The 14,760-nt window shown below is 57.6% G+C and overlaps 1 protein-coding gene across 3 annotated transcripts in view; it reads left to right on the top strand.

Annotated features, from left to right (window-relative positions):
- Nucleotides 1-14,760, top strand: part of CAPZB (capping actin protein of muscle Z-line subunit beta) — a 131,306-nt gene that overhangs the window by 88,077 nt on the left and 28,469 nt on the right. For all 3 annotated transcript variants that reach the window (XM_029949115.1, XM_029949116.1, XM_029949117.1), the window contains exons 3-4: nucleotides 1,802-1,923; nucleotides 6,807-6,920. In XM_029949115.1, coding sequence (XP_029804975.1) covers nucleotides 1,802-1,923; nucleotides 6,807-6,920 — 236 coding nt within the window. The remainder of the gene's footprint in view (nucleotides 1-1,801; nucleotides 1,924-6,806; nucleotides 6,921-14,760) is intronic.

Here is a 14,760-nt window from a genome sequence, read left to right on the forward strand (position 1 = left end):
CTTGCCTCGGCCAGCCCACACTCTGTTCCAGGCTCCGTGGCCATTGGTGGGGGCAGAAGGGGGTTATTTGCCACCACAGTGTGTGCTTTGGTCATTCACTGCCCTGCCTCTTCTCTGTCTCTTAAATCAGGCTTACTGGGGGCAGGGCGGGGGGATTTCTGCAGCCACTGCCTGCTGCCGGTGTGGGCCGTGGGCGGCTTCTTAACCCTGGGCCTCAACTGTCCTAACCTGTAAAATGGGGAAATACACGCCTACTTCCCAGCACGCGTGTGAGCTATCAGGTGGATAGTCCGCTGTGTACAGAGGCCTAGCACGTTATGTGACAGACACTTGGAAACGGAGGGGGGCACAATAGTCCTGTCACCAAACTGAACTTTGATTTGCCAGCGCCGTTTTGGGGCACCTGGCTGGCTCAGTCGGTGGAGCAGGAGACTGTTGATCTTGGGGTTGTGAGTTTGAGCCCCGCATCCGGTGTAGAGATTATTTAAAAATAAAATCAGATTTTTAAAAAGGAAGAAAATGGCCCTGTTCTGTGTGTGCGTGTTTGTGGGATGGGGACCCGGGCAGGCGTTGCAGGTTGTGTACGGGAGTTGGTGGTGCGTGCGTCCCTTGGTGCCTGGCCTTGGTCCACGTAGAGGGAACAAGTCATTTCACTAAGGCTGGAGTCCGTGTGAGACAGGGTCGCCGTCTTCCGGCCGTGCCCGCCAGGGCCTGACAGGCTGCTCAGAAGCACCCCAGGGCTCAGCAGAGGTGCCTGGAGAGGCCCCCGGAGGCTGGGTGGTCCCTGGGGTGGCAGGCTTGAGGGTCTTCGGGAGGAACGCGGGAGCTGCCAGGGCCGTCCGCCCCCTGCCGAGCCTCTCTGCTGGGGATCTTTGCCACATGATTTAACTTTTCCATTTGGAAGGGCCGTTGGTGCAGTTGGCAGCCACTTGCCTGGTAAACGATATGGTGGGGCCTCCATAAACCCAGGCCCGTGAAAGGAATAAGTCAGCACATTGAAAATACAGCATGGAAGTGACTCAGGCCCGAAGGAATCCATTTCTGAAAGCGCTGCCATCCCTTCCTGGAATATTTTGGTGGAAATTGATGTTTGAGTTGGGAGGAGGAGAAGGCCAGCAGCCTGGTTACCAGTGGGGCCACGTGTCACAGTTGGCAGCCTCAGTCCTGGGGTTCGGGCCCTGGGGCCCCTCCTTCTCGGTGACCCGGCTCCACGTGGGTCCACCTGAGGTAAGCCAGCTGGAGCTTGGTGCTGCGGGAGGCTGGCATGTAGCTACCTTTGCAGCAGGTAGGATCGACTCCACAAGCCAACCTGGTAATGCTTGGCCGGGGGCCTGGAAAGTACTGGAAACTCCACCCCGCATGGGAGCCTGTGGGAGTTCATCCGGGACGGACGGGTTATTCTCAGAGTTCTTTGGATTCCGATGTATTTCAAATGTTTACCTTCTTCTCAGGACTTGGGCTTGTACTTTGCCCACCAGAGACCAATACCAAGCACGTACGTACTTAAATGTAGCAGACCACCCCGGCGGCCAGGTAATTGAAGCTGCACGCAGATTTGGAAGGAAGGCTGTGTTGGAAATCACGCTCTGCTGTAACTCAAGAACAGGCTTCTTTATGGAGGGACACAGTTGGTGTCAGACACACGTGGAAAAGAAAAGAACAGGCCCGTAATTCTGGCAGAGCGCCAAGGGCCAGATGTTAAATGTGCTGACCACGATGTGGCTCCGGGTGCCGTTAGCCAACCTGGCTTTGACGTGTTGTTTTAACCCCCCGGTTCTGCCTTTTCCTCTCTTTCTGCCAGGTCCCCAGTCTGTGTGAAGATCTCCTGTCTTCCGTTGACCAGCCCCTGAAAATCGCCAGAGACAAGGTGGTGGGAAAGGATTACCTTTTGTGTGACTACAACAGAGACGGGGACTCGTACAGGTGAGCACCCTCCCTTCCCAAGAACGCGGCAGGCGCGCCAGGCCGGCCCGGACTAGGCACTGTCACCTGTCCAGCAGCCCGAGGGCCACTGAACCTGGACGGTCTCCCAGCCCGTCAGCCGCCTCTCTCTCTGACTTCCCCCCCTCTCTCCCACCCGCCATCCATCCTGCCCTGCAGTCAACCACTGGGTGTTTGTGGAGCTCTTCCAGAAAGATTGGAGATCCAGCAGTGAGTGGGGGGCCCCCGCCCGTGCAGTCTAATGAGAGGTGGCTGCTGTTATGGACCAGGAACTGCGTGAAGTCCGGCCGAGGGCAAGGTGTAGGGTGCGCACAGCAGATGCACCTAGCAGCTGGTCGCTGTGTGGTGTGATTCGTGCGGCCAGGGCCAGGTTCGTGCAGAATTGGAGGGTAGCCTAGAAGAGGCTGGGGACACTCCAGGAAAACTCCACGAAGGAGGTGACGCCTGCGCTAGGTTTTAAGGGTGTCTGGGCGTCCTTCCTGTTAAACATCAGAGTCCCTGCATGGTCCAGCATTTCTGTGCCAGATCGCTGTGCTCGGTGCCTTGGAGATGGCGGAGGGGTGCGGTCTGCGCCAGGTCTGCTTGGAGGCCACAGAACCGGGGCTGAGTCTCAGGGCTTCAGCCTGATATTCTTTGGGGGAGGGGCAGCATCTGAGAAATGGAAGGAGGGAGAAATACATGGAGTCACGACGCTGGCTCCAAACCAGCACGGCCCCTTGTACAAAGCCGCGAGGCCTGTCACAGGTTACTTACCATCTCTGGTGTTGTGTTTTTTAAATTTTTTTTTAGCATTTTTGCTATCGAGAGACATTGCACGTCTAGTCTTCAGTTTTCTCACATCTAACCTGGAAATCAGGGTCTTCGTTCTTTTCAGCGGAGCGCGCGGTGACATCTCAGTAAGCTTGTACTGTGTGTGCCGGTGCTATTTTAAGTCCCTCTTTGGAACTTCTGTCCTCCGCCCTCCACAAGGACACCAGGCAGCAAACACAGAGGTCATCAAGACTGAACAGTGAATCAAGAAAATACAAAAGGAGAGACAGGATGGAAAGTCAGGGACAGTACTTCTGTTACTGGTCATGTGTGAAATGACACTTGATGAGGAGGTTCGGTCACACGTGGGTCTGGGGGAAGAGCATTCTGGGTGTAAAGTCCCCGGGCTGGAGCTGAGCTGGTCGGGCTCAAGCCTGACAGGAAGGCCGGGGCGAGAGGTGAGGTCAAGGACGCGGCAGGGCAGGAGGTCGTAGCACAAGAGTTACGAGGGATTAAAAGAAGTGACACAGGCCAAGAGGTGAATGGCACGGAACCTGGTGTGAATTATGAAGGTTTCATTGATCCTGACTTTACAGAGAGACCAGACAAATGTTATATAATCGTGCCCCTTTGCCAGCTTTGCTTGGAGGGTAGGTCAGGGATAGATGTTGGCCCCACCCAGACCAGAGCCCCGAGTGGAGTGGTGAGCAGCGTCCGATGTGAGAGGCCCGTGGTACTGCTGTGGGCCCGGGCATGGAGGAAGCAGCAACGAGGGGGTACTGAAGGCGGGGGCCCCGCGGACTGAGATGAGGAAGACTGGGGGAGGTGCCTGAGATGACCGTTAGGTAGGACGTGGAGATGTCAGGTGGGCTGTGGTGGCCTGGGCTTCGCGAGCGAGGGCTGGACCAGGTGGGGATGCGGGTGCGGGAGCCGCTGGCCTGGGGTGCTGAGGCAGCTGGGATGGATCGGGCTCCACCCTGAGGGGCCAGTCCTGGCTGGAGGCTGCCCAGGCGCGGGGCCACCGAGGGACAGGTAGCCCCTCCAGGCACAGGGTTGGGAGGAAGCTTCCCGGAAGAGGCAGCCCTTTAGCTGAGTCTTGCTTGCTCAATGTCATCATTGTGTTTCTTTTTTCCACCTGAAGACTCCAGTCGGCTGTGTGTGGCAGCTGGTCCCCGGCAGCCTGGGGACTGCTGGGAGTGTTTCCATATCCAGCGTCCGTGCCCGGGCCAGGCTTCCCCAGTGCCTGCAGCCCTTGCAGGTCGCCCCACCGGCTCCCGCATTCCTGGGGCACCGCCTGGGGGTCCTCAGCCAAAGAGGAGCCCAGGATGTCAGGACACAGGACTTTTCTTTCCTTTTTCCCTTCTCGGTATAAAACTTCAAGGTCTTCTGATTCTCTCCGCACATTTCCATCCTAACTGTGTTTGATCGTTTGCTTAAATAAGATCCTTATGGCCTGACCATTGCCAGCAGCACTGTTTGAAACCTGTTAGCTCCAACGAAAAGCATTCTCGGAGGCAAATGAAAGGCCTGACTTTTGAAATCGAACCGTTCTTGTCCATCTGTCTTTTTTCAAATGGCCTCCATTTAAGCTCTTAAATGTGTTCTGAGTGCCCCTTGCACTAAGAATATTCTGGGTAATGTTATGATTTTTTCCCCCAGCTACAATTACCCCGGCTCCAGGACTAACAGCTTCAAATGCTGTCGTCTGCGAGCCAGGAGAAATGTGAGTTACAGGCTTCTTGAAAATTCCAGGCCCCCGGTCTGCAAGAGAGATGGGCTCTTGTGTCTAATCAGGTCGCTTCTAAACGAAAGCCAGTCGGAGAGGTCTTCCAGGCCCACAGGAAGGTGATGGCTGTACAGCTGGGGACAGAAGGTCAGATCCGGGAGTGCACTGGGAAGTCTTGAAAGGGGCACAGGAGGGAGGGAGCCTCGGGTCCTGGCAAGCACAGGCCCCAAGCCTGGTGGACATGAGTGCTGGGGGCAGCGCCCCTGCACTGGACCTTTGTCTCGGGATCTGCTGGGAGGCCTTTGCTGTTCCTCAGAAAAGGCGGAGGGTGACTCCTCTGCTGGTTGGAGGGCCCCCAGCAGAGTCCCCTCGGGGCCTTCTTTTCCACCCCGTGCTGTAAGGCTTCCGCCTGTCACCATTGCTCCCACCCACCCCCTCCCCAGCTCTGTGCCCGGCACTGGGATGTGAGGCAGGCAGCTCGGGCTCCCACCCCAGGTGCCCTCGTGGCCTGCAGAGACAGACATCTGTATGTGACAGTGAGGGTCGAGGGGGGGGGGGGGTGAGGATGGATTCATTCTCCCAACAGCTTAACTAAGTGAGCTCTGGTTGGGTACCAGCATGTCCCAGGTGCCGAGCGAACGGTGGAGAAGAAGACAGGAAAGACTTGCCCTCTTGGAACCTTGGTTCTGGAGTCGGTGGTCTAAATGAATTCACACTGAGTCAGATGAAAATCAGGACACCCTCGGTGGCCCTAGCTACATCCCAGACACTTGGCGGCCCAGCCGGAAGCCAGTGGCCGCCATTTCGGACAGTGATGATAGAGGACGTCTCTGTTGTGGGGAGCTCCCTGAGCACGGTTTGGAGGAGTGAAGAAAACTTGCCGTAGCAGCAAGAACAACACAGCAGCCGTGCTCTGGAAGGGAGAGGCCTCTTGGCCAGGATTCAGGGGTGCTCAGTGTCTGCTTCACCCCTGCCCCCTAAGCCAGATGGGTCCTGGCTTATTAGCTCCGCCCTGTGCTGAGTGCCCAGTCCAGGCTGACCACAGAGCATCTTACCCCATTCTTGTGCAGTCTCTGTACCGACAGAGAGGGGAGTGGTGCGGAGGAACAGCCGGCTGGGAAAGAAGGGTTTTCAGAGAGTCCTTGGTGCTTCGAAGTGGCCAGGCCACTACTGCCTAGAGGCCCCCCTTTGGGAACCAGGCGCGGTGACGCTTCCTGCACTCGCCCCCTGGGGCCTGTGTGCAGAGGCGGCTGGAGGAGTGGCCACCCAGCTCCCTCTGGTTCCAGACTTGTGATTCGTTAGCGGGGGTGCCCGGAGTGGGGGCGGGGGCGCAGTCCCCTGGAAGAATGACGCTTGTGCATGGACTTCATTGGCACTAGGGCTCTGAAGACAGTGATCCCTTTTTTCCCATGACATCAGTCCCCAGTTGAAAGGTTCTTCGGAGCTCCCCGCGATGCAGAGGTTGGTTATCAGCGAGGCAAGTGGGAAAAGTGGTGTGTGTTTCTTACGGTGGAGATGTCGAGGGGTTTCTGTCCAGGACTGGGAAGGACTTTGTCCGCGGCCCGTGGCACCCTCACCACCCCTCCATTCCTCTCTCCTTTTCATTCTCGTTCTTTCTCTGAACTCCACCTGCAGGAATTAATCCCCTGGTGCCTCCTTTCCTGATGGGGCGAAATACATTTGGTTTTTAAATGTGGGAAGTCTTTGGGCTGGAGAAGGAGAGGCTGGCTCTCATTACTTGGCTGTCTTTTCATGTGCCCAGGGTCTGGAATGTTGGGAAGACTGTTCCCCGTGGGAACAGGACCCCTCGGGTTCTCTCACGTGTACCCAGCAGTCCCTGTGGGGCTGAGTCTCTCCCTGCCTCCGTGATGGACAGCTCTCTTCTCTTCTTATCGTTAGTTGTATAGGAAGGTCTGTGGTGTCAAACTCTATCCAGAGCTGCCAGCGGGTCAGGGAGGCAAGAGGGGCACCTGTCGATCAGTACGATGGTGAAAACGGAAATTAGAAAAAGGGGCAGAAGGTGTCCCATCGTTGGCACTTAGTGCCTGCCAGGCTGTGGTCTGGGTGCTCCGTGTGCTTTCTCCTTTGCTCCTCACAGCGGCCTTCTCGTAGCAAATGGCAGCCTCGTTTTATACACTCAGGGAGGCTCAGAGAAGTCAAGTTGCTTCCCCAAAGTACACAGCCGGTGAGAGATGGCCCTCGGGGTTCATGCCCAGGCCTGTCTTGCCTTCGAGCCCTTGCTCTGCAGACTAGGAGCAGGGCCTGGAAACTGCTGTGGATCGTGGCTTTGCCTCTGAAATGCCAGGCAGCTGGGGCTTGGGCTCACGGCGCACGGGCCATGTCTTCCCGGAACGATTCATGTGATTTCTCTCTCCCTCCTCCCCTCCAGGTCACCATGGAGTAACAAGTACGACCCTCCTTTGGAAGACGGGGCCATGCCTTCTGCGCGGCTGAGGAAGCTGGAGGTGGAAGCCAACAACGCCTTCGACCAGTACCGAGACCTGTGAGTTTCTCCCTCCCCTCGTGCCGCAGCTCTGGCGGCTTCGATGCGTAAGTCACAGCGGGACGCGCGCCCAGGCCGAGCAGCTCTCCTTGAATCTGTTACCTGGCTCGCCTCGCCTATTAAAACCGGGCACTCGTGGCAGGATGCTGGGTGCTAGTCTGGCGAGCGGCCCGGCCACGAGCTGACTCGGTCGGTGGTGGAGCGCTGCCATGCGTGACCCGCCTGCATGGGCCCCCTGTCGCGCTTCATGACAGTAGCGGGTGCCCCTGGGACAGCAGCCACGGCGTACAGGACACAGGGCCGGAGGCTCTCCGCACGTCATGTCAGATCCCCACAGATGTGATCGCTCGCTGAAATAGTCCCCGTTTTTCAGGTGAAGAAATGAAGGCTCAGAAAGATTAAGGCGTTTGTCCGAGGCCAGAGGCAGAGCCAGGAATCAGTCAGGCCTGTCCGTCCCCAGAGGCCCCTCTGTTTTTTCGTGCCCTGCCCAGCCTGTCCCTAGAGCTCCAAAATCCCTTCCTCAAGGCCAGCCGCCGCGGGGAGAGCAGTGGAGGCCTACTGGCGGACTGTGGCCACCCCTCTCTGAGCTGCCACGTCCTGCAAAGTGTCTTGGCCGCGTCTGCTTAGATTCCTGCCTCTCGTTTCTGCTTCCGTGGGTCCTGTCCCGCCCACCACACCACCGGCCACTTAATGGATCGACCTTGTAAGGAAAGACCCCAGGGAAGGTTAGCCTCTGAAGCACTGTTTCCTTACTCAGTAGAATCTCACTCTAAATCCAGTTCTGTGCTGAAAATAGAGCCCAAACTCGGGCATTTCGGAGAGGGATCCTCGGAGGTTTCTATGAAGGGCCTGAGGGCAAGCTGAAATTTTAGGCTTTGCAGGTCACATAAGCGTCTGTCCTTTATTCTTAGTGTTTGCTTTATATATATATGTAGTGTGTGTGTGTGTGTGTGTGTGTGTGTGTGTATATACACACACGTATCATCCTACACATACGTGTGTGTGTGTGTATATATACACACACGTGTCATCCTACACATACATGTGTGTGTGTGTGTGTGTATGTATGTATATATACACACACGCATCATCCTCTAAAAACATAAAAAACAGCCTCTTAAGCCGTGAAGTGGATGGGATCTGGCCCTTGAGCCGTCGCTTGCACACACACACCTCCCTCCCCGGGTCTGGGCCACAGGCAGGAAGGTGGACAGGAGAGCATCCGAGCCGCCGGAGCCGCCATCCGGAGCTGGTGGTGGCTCGCGAGGGGCGGCAGCATCAGGACTCCGTCCTGTGGACAGTGGCGTCAGCTTCCAGCTCACAGCAGATTTGCTACAACACAGTTAACAAAGAATTTCTTCTAGAAGCTGGTTTGGGAGGCAAAATGACACTTTCTCAGCCTGACACAGAAAACCCCGTGACAGATGCCTGACATACAAAAGGCCAGCTCTAAGGAAGCCAGGGACCGGGGGACGGGGCATTTCGGTCGCCCCCGAATGCATCGCCGTGTAATTCGGCCACATCTTCAGTATCTGTCACGTGCCAGCAATTTATGTACGTGACCTTTTGTCCCCACAGGAACCTCTGAGGAAGAGGATTGTCCCTTCCTTGCAGAGGGGGGGACCGTGGGCTCCCAGACGCCACACGACTCGCCTCAGGACGTGGAGGCAGTGAGCTGGGACGTGAGTGCGTGTTTGCCTCAAATCACTGGTTTTCACAGTTAAAACCATTCCTGGTGTTAAAAGCGCTCTCAAGTCCAGACCTGCTCCCTCAGGGACCAGCTGCTCGTGCCGTGAGGCTGAGAGGGGGATGTGCCACTGTCCCCTCGTTTATTGGTAGTTGCTTCTTACTGTCACCTTGCCCCGTGGCCATCTGCTAGGAAGTCAGTGCGGCTCTCACGTGAGGACTCCCAAGTGGAATCCGTCCGGTGCTGCGGGGGTCGGACTGGTAAGGAGAGGGTGGCTGCCGGCCGGTGACAGATGATCGTCCCCGTTCTGCCAGTGAGTGACCGCATCAGAGAGCTGGAGCAGCCGCCCAAGTTCACAAAGCCAGTGAGCCGTGGACCTGGGCTGTGAAGTCGTCCTTATCCAGCCCCAGAGTCCAAACCCTGTTCATTTACTCGCCCGGCTCTGAAGGTGCCCACCAAGTCCTCGGGGTGCGGCCTCTAACGTGGCAGACCACGTCCCCGCCCTCTCGAAGCATCCCCTGGGGGAAGACGGTGTGAGCAGGGACCCCGAGAGGGGTGGGGGAAGGACGGAGAGTGACTCACCGCTTTAAGTGGAGTGGTTGGGAAGGCTTCTGCAGGACATGACCTTGGAGATGAGGTCCGATGCCCAGATGGGGCTGGCCATGCCCGAGCCAGGAAAGAGCGGTCTGTCAGAAGGCCACCGGTGCGGGCGCCTCTTGGATTCTCCAAAGGTCAAAGGGAGAGTGGTTCTGATTTCTTTTAGACTCAAGAGTTTGAGCTGATATTTCCTGAACGACGTGATTCAGACTTGTGGCAAGACCTGGGGAAGAGCCCCATTTCGTCTTTGACTTTTCCCTCCCTCCCATCTTCCTGGCTCGCATATCTAATGACACCTGGTCTTTGTTAGGTGTGTGTCTCCTGGGGGCTCTCGACTGGTCAGGGCCGTCCCCCCGCTCCAGGATGGCGGGGCCTGGGGCTCACTCCCTGGGCATATCTACTCACAGCGGCTCCCGAAGAGACTTCCCTTCCTGGGCAAATGTCCGCCTCAAAGGTGGCGTACGTCCGTGAGCCCGTGGCCACCTCTGCAGGGGTGCCGACCCCACTGTGGGGTTGGGGTTGGGTGGGTGCGACAGGACCACTTCCTGCACTCGAGTGGGGGAGATCGGGCTGCCAGGCCCAGACCCAGACCCGAAGTGCTGTGGCGGTTGGCAGGCTCGGAATGCTGCCCAGGGGACACACCTCTGGGCCCAGAAGCATCCGTGTGCTGCTGCTCCCGTGGAGGAGAGAGTTCCGGGCCTCTGGGGCAGGGGAGGAGGCGGGGGGGGGGGCACCTCTCCCTGTGTGCCAGCAGCCACAGGCCACCACGCGGGCGGTGGTCAGAGCTGTCACCGGGGACCCAGAGCCCTGGTCAAACCACCCGCTGTTAGAGTTCTGAGGACACTGTCTCCTGAGACCATGTGTGTGCAGCACTTTCCCAGCTGGACCACACATGACGAGTTTGAATGAGACGCATTTCTGGGCTGAAAATTATGGAAACAAAATCTCCCCGCCTTCTTTCTTCCCTTTTTCTAATTTTTTTTTTTTAAACATCTTGGTACATCATTCACCTCTGGAAGTTCCCATTCTCAGAGTGCCCTGAGCTGCTGGTGGCCACGTTAGTGACCACGGTTCGGCCGGGAACTTTGAGCTCTTCTCTTCCTGGGTCTCGAGAGAAGTCAGCCTGGGGCCAGGAGGCCATTTCTCTGCTTTGGGCATGAGCCAGCAGTCACCTGGGTGTTCCGGGGACCAGATCGCCCCTCAGGGTGAAGGGGCAGTAGGCTACACCTTCCCTTTACTCTTCAGCTCTGTCCCTTCCCCTTAGAGAGACTCATTTGCTGTTGCCCCCGGCAAGTGAAGCCACATAGCCCTCCTTCCACCTGTGTCCCTGTCGTGTTGGCAGAGGTCACCGTGAGGGGCCGGGAAGGTGGCCTGTGTCCCAGGCCTGACAAGAGATGCCCAGAGCCTCACGCAGACCCACCTGCCAGGCAGAAAAGCGCCACCACCGTGAGAGCAGAAGAGGCGCCCTGGAGGACGAGAGAGCCAGGCTGCCATCTCCGGGGCCCCCCATTCCACACTGGGGCTTGGCCTGCCCCCCAGAGCCGTTGAGGGGTGTGAAGAACAGACCCATCGCCTGTGCCAGCCTGGTCTTTGACTCTGGAAGACCCCAGAGGCTTCTCATTTCTTGGATCCTAATGGGTCACAGAGTTAGGACTGGCCTTGCCTTGTGCCCAACTTCTTGACCACTGAGCCTCACGCGTGACTGAAGCTGCCAGGCTCCGGCCGTCGGACTCAGAGTCCATGTTCAGCGAACGCTTCCGGGAGTGTCTCATGGAGACTGCTGGTGGGAGGGGCTGTCGTCGTGCAGGGAAGGCCACTGAGATGTGTCTGCTTGTTCACATGAAGAGCTCTTTCCTCCCACCCTGCCACTGCCGCCCCCGTTGGCTTATGCCTGAAGACTGACCTCGTAGGATATTTTGTCTTTCAGCAAATCGGCAGACACTCCATTTCTCCCCTGCTTGTCCTGAATGCATTAGCCTTGTCCCCACTCCTGCTGTTGTCCTCAGGGGTGAGTGCTTGTGATCCAGGCCGGGCATCTAGAGCTTCCCAGGCCTTTCCAGAGACAGACTGCTCGCTGTCTCCCTGGAGGCTGTGCTCTGCCCTGAGAGATTACAGCTTCTCCATCCGCATCTTTTTTTTTATGTTTTTTATTTATTTTTGAGCGACAGAGACAGCGCGAGCAGGGGAGAATTACAGAAAGAGGGAGGTACAGAATCTGAAGCAGGCTCCAGGCTCTGAGCTGTCAGCACAGAGCCCTACATGGGGCTCAAACCCACAAACCGTGAGATCATGACCTGAGACGAAGCCGGATGCCTAACCGACTGAGCCACCCAGGCACCCCTCCATCACATCTTGAGGGAGAGCCTTGGATTCCTTCTTCAGGGGGAGCGGGGGCTGCTGTGGTCCAGACTCCAGGAAACTTTTGACTTTGCAAAGAACTAGGATGAATTAACGAACCCCTGGAACTGGTCAGAGTCATCACCCAGAGGGAGCCGGGGCCGGGGAGGGATGGACCCGCAGACCCTCCACTTGTAACTCCCGTGGGGGCGTGGTGCCCCCTCTCCTGCCTGCACACCCGCCGCTTCTCCCATCATGGAATAAATGTGCCCTCAGTCGGGGTGTGGGCCGGAGGCAAGTAGGGGCCCCCCTCAAGCCGGTCGGGTCCCTGCTTGCCTGACTCTCAAGAGCTCCTGCGCTCCCCTCCCCTGTTTACTGATGTCCTTTTTGCTGTCGCCAGCGGTGTGGTGGCAGCTTTCCCCCAGGGGAATAACTGTCCAACAACTGTTGATGATCCCACCCACGCAGCCCTCATTTTACATCCAAGTAGTCAATTTGCTGCACATGCTTAGGGGACAAGCCTGTTTTGCTGGCTGGTTGGACGGGGTCGCCATCCTGATCGCTCACTGCCCTCGCCCAAGCCCCTCCCACCCTGGTCACCAACGTCCAGGCTACTCCATTCTCTGCCAGGCCCCAAGAGGGCGTCCTACCTCAGATCGTGGGCCTGGCTCAGTCCGGGAAATGTCCCCAGAGCCTGCCTAGCACCTGGGGCGTGGGGAAAGGTAGCAGAAAGGGCAGGCCCTTGGGTGGCTGGCTCACGGGATCGCGTCACGTTCTTGGCAAAGTTGACTGCTTTCTCAGGCCCAGGCCTAGAGGAGCTCATTGCGCAATGCACCTACCTCGGGGGGGACTCGGGAGTGGGGCCTTCAACGCAGGGCGGGCACCACTGCCGTCAGAGACCTCGCGCTTGGGGTGAGCCGCCAGCTGGCTGCCGTGAACCCCAGCATCAGTGCTTTAGTTCTCCGGGTTCCCGGCGAGACCTCCCACCTCTGGCTTTCACACTGGGCCCCGCTCTAGCCTCTGCCGGCCTGGGTTCTGCTGAGACCAGATGTTCTTTCTTCCTGAGATGATTGCTCCCGCCTGCCCCAGACCTCTCGCCCCGCGCTCTGCGCTCCTTGGCTCTTGGCTTGCAGCAGATCATACCTTCAAACATGCGGTTGCAATTTATTGGCCTTATAAGTTAATTTTAGTGGGTGTGCAATTGATTGAAATCAAAGCTTAACGAAGGCCAGAGTCTGGGGGGTGGAGGCGCAGGGTGGGAAGGCCTGTTGTGTTCTTCCCTTGCTTCGGGTCTGAGATAATCTTCAAAAGATTTAATTAGGTTTTCTAATCAGCCTTCCTTGTCTGGAAGAAGTTTACAGAATGAAACAAGGCTGGCGTCCCTGTGGCAGTCCTGAAACCCACGAGCCTCTCCTGGAGCGGCCAGGGTGCTGGGTGGATGGGGTGCCCCCAGCTCCTTGCCTTTTCTCCCCTCTCTGGGGCCATGCATGGATTGTGGCTCTTTCTGCCTCTTCCTTCCATCCTCTGTCCCTGTCATTTGGCCCTTGGGCAGTACTGGCCCAGGAAGGGCACGGCATCCATAACCGTGTGTGGAAAAGGTTCATTGCCTTGATTTCGCGAGTCCTTGGAACTCCGTGTTCCTGGTTACCTTCCCAGACCTTGCGCCCTGGGCCCCTGGGCTCTCCCCCGTTTCATTGGATGGGAGTGTCTGGCTACAGAATCAGGAGGAGCTGGGCCTTGAAAGGGCCTGGAACTCCTTCTCTCTACTACCCTTACTCACTCACTGACTCTGGGCAAGTACGTGAACATTCTGAGCCTCAGTTTCCCTGTCTGTTGAAGAGGTGCCCCCGGCCCCCGTGGGGGGAGGGGTGCATTCAGTGAGGTGTCGTTCATAAGCCCTCTCTGCTTGGTGACCTTTGAGCTGTCAGTGTGACAAGGTATTCTAGTTTTGCAGTAGTTAATCCTGTGGGTGTTTTATGTCCGGGGCCTTGATGGGTATGGGTATGAGGTGGTGAGGGTGCAGACGCAGGGAGATAGCAGGCGCGTCCATCACCAGCCACGCTGGAAGGCAGTGGGTTCTGGTTGGGACTCAGCTACTGGCCCACGGTGAGGCCTCGAGTAAATTCTGTCTTGAAAATGGAGCGAGTGGGTCCCATCTGTGGCGACGGGAGAGAGTACGCATGGTCGTTCCACAAATACTGAGAATCTTCCGTGCCCTGAGCGCGGGGCACACCGAGGAGTGGTCAGGTGCAGCCCCTTCCTCATGGGGCTCACTTTTTTTATGGTCATTTTAGAGAGAGCGCGTGAGTAGGGGAGAAGGGCCGGGGAGGGGGCGACAGAGAGAGACGCCCAAGCAGGCTCTGTGCTCAGCATAGAGCCCAACGTGGGGCTTGACCCCACAACCCTGGGATCATGATCAGAGCCAAAACCAAGAGTTGACCACTTAACCGACTGAGCTACTCTGGCGCCCGGAATACAGGGCTCACATTTTAACAGAAGCTAGAGAAGCGTGGGTGCACACCGGGGAACAAAATGCTTGCACAATTTGCTAAGTGCTATGAAGGACCAAACCTGGCGTGGAGGCAGGAGCCTGACTTTAGACAGGGGTACAAGCATGCGTGGGTGACGGTGGGTGTGCTCTTCTGCGGAAGAGAGTTTGAGTAGCCAGTGTGGGGCTGTTGCCCTTGCCGGGCTGGCCCTTGGCTGGCGTCCAGGCACTTGGCCTTCAGGGAGGGTTCCCATCATTCCCTGGTGAGAATGGCTCGTGACGCTTGAACTCTCTGCACAAACACCATGGTTTGTGCTGAACTCCAACTTCCCTTCTGGGAGCCTGGAATTTTGTGTGTCTTGGGTCAGGAGCGCTCTACCCATAAACCTCCCGGTCACTGAGTCTGATGAGGATCCCTGTAGGGGGGACTCCTTGCTGGAGGAATGAGGCGCGCCCTGTCTGACCCCGAAGAGGAGTCACCAACTCTTGTGAGCTTGTGTCTGGTTTCCTTGGGTCCTGCCCCTCACGCCTTCCCTCCGGCTGCTCCTGCCCTGCCCCCCTCCACTGGAATAACTGCTGGTGGGGAGCAAGACTGTGCTGAGTCCTCACGAGTTGCAGGGGGTCGTGGAGAGCCTGGGCTCTGTCTGGCAGGGGTGGGGTGGGTGAGCCAGCGATCTGAGCAGTGGGAGTCCCTCGGGACGTCCCGACGTGGTTCCCGGGCTTGGGGTCGC

Source organism: Suricata suricatta, chromosome 8 (assembly GCF_006229205.1).
Source record: "Suricata suricatta isolate VVHF042 chromosome 8, meerkat_22Aug2017_6uvM2_HiC, whole genome shotgun sequence".
In the NCBI taxonomy this organism is placed as follows: domain Eukaryota; kingdom Metazoa; phylum Chordata; class Mammalia; order Carnivora; family Herpestidae; genus Suricata; species Suricata suricatta.